The 7,273-nt window shown below is 34.9% G+C and overlaps 1 protein-coding gene across 5 annotated transcripts; it reads right to left on the bottom strand.

Moving 5' to 3' along the window:
- Positions 1 to 628: 628 nt before the first annotated feature.
- Positions 629 to 6,516, bottom strand: LOC148874875 (protein disulfide isomerase-like 1-6). Of its 5 annotated transcripts, XR_016096057.1 has the most exons (9): positions 6,387 to 6,507; positions 6,020 to 6,092; positions 3,638 to 3,678; positions 3,325 to 3,394; positions 3,083 to 3,202; positions 2,080 to 2,149; positions 1,539 to 1,636; positions 1,235 to 1,442; positions 629 to 1,085 (listed from the first exon to the last, which is right to left on the bottom strand). XR_016096057.1 is itself a non-coding variant. In XM_088942103.1 (6 exons), the coding sequence occupies exons 3-6, from the start codon at positions 3,660 to 3,662 to the stop codon at positions 1,412 to 1,414; spliced, it is 303 nt and encodes a 100-aa protein (XP_088798229.1). In that variant the 5' UTR covers positions 3,663 to 3,678; positions 6,020 to 6,092; positions 6,387 to 6,507; the 3' UTR covers positions 629 to 1,411. The 5 variants fall into 5 exon arrangements, 1 of the variants encoding a protein (XP_088798229.1); XR_016096063.1 differs by lacking the exons at positions 629 to 1,085; positions 2,080 to 2,149 and having other exon boundaries at positions 1,302 to 1,442; positions 3,609 to 3,678; positions 6,387 to 6,516; XR_016096051.1 differs by lacking the exons at positions 629 to 1,085; positions 2,080 to 2,149 and having other exon boundaries at positions 1,302 to 1,442.
- Between the last annotated feature and the right edge of the window lie 757 nt (positions 6,517 to 7,273).

Below are 7,273 nucleotides of genomic sequence, written 5' to 3'. Positions count from 1 at the left end.
ACAAGCTTTAGCTGGCGGTCTTGATTCATCGACACAAATCTCATGAGCGCCGACATTGACTTGTATAGCCACCATCAACAAAAATATAGTCCACCACAATATTCGCATAAAACCACTAGTGTGGGTGGGCACCAACTTAGTCCATTAAATTAAGCATTGTTGGCAGTTTGTCAGTATTGTCGGCTTATCCTTCCTTATACCGGTAGTTATGCACCGGGAAAAAGTAAAAAAATAAATAAATATTTAAAAAATCGGCGTTGAAAACCGCCGGTACAAATAATAGTAGAATGCCGGCTAGATTTGAAATTAACATTTGTGCAGGCATTTTTTAACATCGGCTTAGGTTTTGCCAAAAATGGCCAGTTACTTTAGGTGGCGGTCTGAACCGCCGGCTAAAGTTTTGCCAAAAGATGACTTCTCTTTCAGGTGGCGGTTTGAACCGCTGGCTTATATCATATATCCGATTGCCACACATAACATTATTTATGACTAAGCTATCAATTAGTTGATCGCCGGCTCAGAGCTGTGTTTATTTATATGGAAGGTTAATTTCAATAATTTTTTTACACCTGCACTTTATTGATCCATCACTTTAATACATGCTTCATACATTTTGAAAATTGATACATGAAAACTCAAACAATTTAAATATTAATTATTATCATATCCAAAATAAAATGTTCAAATACACTATCCAAAATAAATTATTCAAATACATTATCCAATAGATATATAAATATTACAAGGACTTAAACAAATCAATATTTCGAATAATGTATCATATCCTCCAATGCAAATCCACTTGGTGATCACAAGATGTACTATTTCAGCCATGAAGTTGAATATCTCAGCATCTACTTTTTCATCTTCCAAGTCGATCACATCTTTCTCTAAAGCAGATTCAGTGAAGAACAAACTCGGTGCATAGAGCTGCAAGATTAGCACCAACATACCCGCAGGTTGACATTTTATATAGACATAAATCTCTTGTTTTCCCTTGTCCCAGAGGCAGATCCTATAAGTAGAATGGTCTAACTTCCATCGTAGACAAATCCTATATGAAGTTCCAACCACTGAAGACTATGCTGTGTATGAAAAAGTCATTATAAGTGATCTCACTGTGACAAGAGCTACACTTGCAACAGATGCAACAGTAAGAAGTTGTCATTACAGATCTCAAGACAAATGAAAAGCATTGTGGCCATGATAAGTGGCTATGCTCTTGTAGCACAACCTTCTCAAGGAAAGACAAGTTATTTGGACATGTCACATCTTCCAAGGTCACACTCCAGCCCTTCCCCTTGAGGAGAACGAAGTGTCAAGTGGAGCATCAAATTTAGGATGAAGCAGTGAAGTAACAAAAACAACTCAGGTAGACCTACTGGCCAGATTCAACTTCAGCTCAGGTACCTCAAAATGAAGTCTTTGAGCCAGCATCATATCTACATAAAAAAGAGTGACAAATCAATTCCATTCATTAGGGAAAGCAATAAGAATCAATAATAGATCAACTGCTAAATTGAACAACATCAACATACATTCTAGCATGCCAAAAGATTGCAACTGCTTCTTTACAAGGCTTCATATAATCTTCTGGCATTTGGTTGCTCTTCTTAAACTTAAGAAAAGAGAGGACCTGTTTTTAGGACATCATATACAGGACATTATGATAAATATCCATCTTCTATAACAAGGATACACTTATGGATCAAAGAGGCCACACCAAAGCATTTACATAATACATGAGGCATAGAAAGTTTTTATGCCTAATGGTTTTCATGTAGACTTTTAGACCTAATAGTTAAGTAAAATCAAATAATATATGATCCTTTTGGCCATTCTATCACACCAAGAAAGGAAAGTTTCCATGGGGAAGTTGCTAATTGAAATTCGAAAAAGATACAGTTGTAAGCAACCACAAGTTAAAAACAGGTTTGAAAATGATAAAGCCCTGAACTTGAAAACAAAGACATTTTACAATGATCAAAGTATTTCTAAATCAGCTTCAAGTTTCAACCAAGGCTGGAAATTTTCCACAAAATAAAAGCATATGTCATTAATAGGTAAAAGAAGATTTACATCATAGGAAGGATCAGCAATAACATTATGTTCCTTTGTAGTCCAACTGAGAGTAATTACAGCCTCCTGACTAATCAATTTAAGAATCTTCATTAGAGTGCTGTATACTACAATCATAAATAGCTAAAAGTTGAAATCTGAAGTCACTTGTGAACAAATCCTTATCAATACTATTAGATATTATTTTAAAGATGACCACATAAAAACTACCCACTAGACCAACACATATAAAACAATAGAGCTGAAAGTGCCAAACTTCCTAGATATCTATTTTTTTCTTTAACAGCACTTGACCTCTTAGGAATAGAGATAATGGCAGTGTTTTATTGATCCCCCCTCTCATATAATTCCATAAACTTGACATAAGGCCATCCTTTATAATGTCCCAGCTATCATGGAAAAATACACTATAAATTTTACCATGGTTGTTTCCCCCAAGACCAAAAAATTTATTTCCTCCAACCGAACCATCAAACCCAAACACACGTTCTCTGTCACTCTCCAATAGAGGGCCACCTAGAAACTATGCAACCAAATTCCATATCCTATTGATGTCTTTGGCATTCTGATCATCAACAAAGGACATAGGCATAGACCATAGGCACGTTATAGAAGACAAGAGGAGAGGAGGTTATAGCAAGATTATATTGAATAACATGAAAATTTCAGGTGTCTGATCACACAGTGGATAAATTGATGGTTCCAAACTAATAAATCATTTTTCCATTCATAAGTTTTCTTTTATGTTGTGTTTAAATTGCGCTGGAAATGGAAATGCAAAGTAGAAAAAGGAATTACGTTTTCACAGTTTGGCTGAAAAATCCCAAAAATTAGCAGCTTTTTAGATGGACCTTCCTACACTAAAATCACCGCTTCCCCCAAAAATTAGCATTAAGCCAAAAGAAAGATTTCAGAAGAGTAATTTTCTTGATGAGTAACTTCACTTTTATTAAAAGAACCAATCAAATAGAATTTGTACAAATTTGAGAAGAGTGATGGCAACCTGGAATTTGATAGGGTTGGAGTATACTTTCACGGAATTAAGTTTAGTCAGCATGGTAACTAATGGAATTTTGTTATATTCCAAAAAACTGCAATATTTTGTCCTTTTCAAAACTGTCCTCTGCACAAAAGTCAAAACAAAACATGATTAATCAATAGTAATCTTAAAGTGTAGGTTAAGAAATCGGGAACTAGAATAATATGTAAAAGCAAGCAAGTGTAGGGTGTAGAATATTAACATACAGGGTTTGGCTTAAGCTCTTAGTTGTTTCCCATCGATTTTAATGAATAAAATTCTATTTGTCTCAAGAATCTGTCCATGTGACAAATCAAGCAATCCAATTGTTAAGCTCAATGCAAGTTGCATCTGAAACTAGGTCTATGTGTTTAAGGCAATAAATCCACAAACTATACAAAGCTTTTATTACTTGTCTTGTTTTTTTACATGAATTATGATCATTAGGTCATTATCTTCACAAGCAGGCATATCATAGAAAATGAAAAGAATGGCATTAATGGATCAGTACCTCATTTATTCTTGGTTTCAGGAAATTACCTTCTGAAGCTGAGTAAACAGACATCAATAGCTCTCCCCATCTGCAACAAACACCATGAACAATGAATGTAGAATAAAAAAGCATGAAAAAAAGAAGGAGTATAGCAATAAATGTCTAAAGCATTACATAATGAAGGTATGACTTAAACCTTTATTCTAAACCAAGAACTCCTTACTTTATCATTGCAAGAGTCAGTACACTAACTACTAACTAGACTAGTTAATCTTTACAAAGCCAGTAACAGGATACCATAATTATTATTTTAATAATTTTAATTTTTGTATACCAGATAAAATTCATTAATTCACAGGTTCCATGATCAGTTAAATCACTTGCTGTACTGAAGAATATCCCATGGATGTAGAAGCTAGAAAAATATCCACATGGATGTAGAAGCTAGACCCAGCTATACCTAACTAAGTTGAGGAAATAACACCAAATCTTCCTAGTTATGGGACAATGTAAAAGGAGGTGCTTAGCCATATCACCATTACTGAGGCAAGGAGTGCAAACATGAGGGGAAATACACAATCTGCCTTTGTTCTTCTTGTGAAGCAGGTCACAAGTGTTTATTTTCTTTAGATACTTCGACACAAAAAAGGAGACTCTAAGAAGGATGTGTGAAAACCAAACCTTCTTAAGCGGGAAGTTTGACACCTGATCATCCAACACTAGGGCCTTGAAAAAGATTTAGTTGATATTTGAGCTAGGTTTCTAGATCTATCAGTCAGGGGTAGCAAGTGAGATATAGACCTATCTAAGAGAGTTTAAAGGATTGCAATTTCAGCAATCTATACCTCTCTCAAGGGCCTTCTGAGGTTTAAGTTCCAATTGGTTTCTGGGAGATGAAAGAAGACATGAGGAAACCATGGCTTCTTGGGTTTGGAAAAGGTTGAAAATTCTAGGGTATGTAACGAGGTTCTGTTTGATATTAAACCTGATACAAGCTGGAGCACTCCAGCAATAGCTGCTACTCCTGTGATTGTGACACGTCCAAGGTAGAATTACATTATTTTGGTTTTACATGTCATTATTTCATTTTCTATGCAGAGTGAAAATTGGTCCATTACTATTTGCAGACATCATTGTCTTGAATTCAGAAAACAGTCTTGTTCTTTATGTAAATTATGATTGCCATGGATATATTTAGTTTTTGTGTTTAAAATTTCCAGATTTTAATTGTTTAAATGAAAATATCTCTCCAATAGCTTATAACAATTATTCAAACCCTACTTGCACTAACAATTATTGAAAATCTGAAAATATCTATTGTAAACATGTGAAAATAATTATTATATGAAAGTTTATGAGAGTTTGTGGAGAATGATCAAACAACAGGTCTCCTCAACTTGCACTAAGTTAAATGCTTGAGACAAAGTTACCATATCATGATTCAAGTGTGTTATCCAGTGAAGCTGTTTGGTGGATCTCAACATTCTTGAACATTCCAATTCCATTATCTCAAGATGGATGGACTATCTCTTCTTAGAGTGATTTGAATGTAGAAAAGTAAATAGAGGTGGAAGGAGACTCTAAAGTGCTCATTGTTTGGTTGAAGTCTGGCAGCTTGGAAACTTGGATTTATAGGCATGCTATAAAGGGAGATCACCAACATAACAAAGGAGATTGGGGCTTCTTTCAAATGGACAGTTGTACTTGATAGTGTGGTCCCCACTGATAGCTGGAAGGATTAATTTAACTTTAATGGTTCCTGTATTGGAAATCCAAGAGTCAGGTGTGGGGGTGTACTGAGATGAAAATGGTAACATCTTCTTAGTTTTTCATGTCCAACTGTTTATGGGGACTTTCTAAGGGCTGAATTGATGGTGGTAGAAGGTTAGACCAATTGCTTACAGGAACACTCCAAGGCCTAAAGATGTTGAGGTAGAAAATGATTGTCAAACTGTTATTTGATGGTTGAAGAACCAAGATGAGTCACCTCGCAGGGTTAGACCAATGATGAGGGAGGGACTATTTCTATGTGCTTCTTTGAATACCTCATTCAATTGGATGCCTAGAAATTCCAATGCAATGGCAATTGCATTGGCAATAGTAGGCATATTAAAGGAGCAACTGGAATGGGGAAATTCAGGGCTAGATTGTAACTTGTAATTAGCTGGATTGTAACTGGAATGGGGAAATTCAGCATAGTTATCTATTATAGTCAGACTTCTTCCTACTCTAGCTATCTCCATAACCAATAATCTTACCATTGGAATTTGGTCATCTAAAGTTCTAAGCTTTAAATAGTTTGTTTTAATAACTTGTGAACAACCTACAAAAATATGCATGAAAAATACAATTTGTGTTTGCCTATGGCTATATGCACGAACTGAAAGAACAACTACAGAATTAAATAAAAAATCAGGGAAGGTACTTACTTTCTTCAATATCACCTCGGGTTTTGATGTGGTGGCAAGAAAACCAATCCAATGGGGTTGTGCAATACCAAACCTATAATACAATCAAAGACTTACGTGAGGGTATTGTGTTCAGCAAAAAAAAAAAAATCTAGGAGAAAGAAGGAGATGGAATCGACTGTTAGTGGTAATTGGCCAATTGGGATATAGAAAATATGGAATCGACTGCCGACTGTTTGATTGCAGAAAATATAGAATCGACTGTTAGGGAGATGTTTAGTGATTGCAAAAAATATGGAATCGACTGTTAGGGAGATGTTTAGTGAGGATATTTACTAAAATATGGAATCGATTGTAGAAAACATGAAGAAGAAGAAGAAGAAAATACCTGTGATTGAGAGTGAGAGATTGGATGCTGATTAAATGCACTGTGATCTATAGATTTACGATTTCAAGCGAGAGAAGTTCGAACAGAGGAGGGAACCGGAAGAAGATAAGATTCGGTTAACGGATAGGTCAAAGAATGTTTTAAATTTTAATTAAAATATAAAAATAATAATTCCGGTAACTGTCGGATACGTGGCAGTAGTAGAAATTTTAGATATGAAATGGTTTTCCATATCATAATCTGACCCATGTTTGACTTTAATGGTAAAGAATGCTTATTGGCCAAACAAAAATACCATACTAATGAGAACACCTTTTTCTTCTATTACAGTTAAAAAAAGTTAGTGACTTGACTTGTAATTAGGACATATTAATTCGGTTTCCCTACTATTGCAACTATCTTCTTGAAAGCTAAAATGGGCTCTTTGAGTTCATGGTTATAACAAACAATTAAAAAAAGAAACTAATTGGTTGTGCATTTTTCTTATGAATATATGTTTTTAATCCTGGTTTTGCTCATTGTCACGAAGAAAAATAAAGAAAATATAATGAATGAGAGCTAGGCTTGTTGTGATGCATGAATTGATTTGTTCTTCCAAGAATTTAGTGTGGTACCGAATCTAGACTATGCACGGCATGGTTTTCAAAACCGGACTGGATCGGATGGTTGGGCCAGAAAAAAAAATGAGACTGACCGGTTCTGTTTTATCCCATAACTGTTATTTCGCCAAAAATTGTTGATTTGGTCAACAAACTGTTGACTCGGGCATTCGAACCGTCCAACAGTTTTTTATTTTTTTATTTTTTATTTTTTTATTTTTTATTTTTATTTTTTTGCCAGAATGAGCCTTCTATTCAATTCGAATGATCGGATCGTTTGACCCGGAA

This window comes from Nelumbo lutea, chromosome 1 (assembly GCF_056320005.1).
Source record: "Nelumbo lutea isolate HS-2025 chromosome 1, American lotus-T2T, whole genome shotgun sequence".
NCBI lineage: Eukaryota > Viridiplantae > Streptophyta > Magnoliopsida > Proteales > Nelumbonaceae > Nelumbo > Nelumbo lutea.
This window is presented reverse-complemented; position numbering and strand designations above follow the sequence as displayed.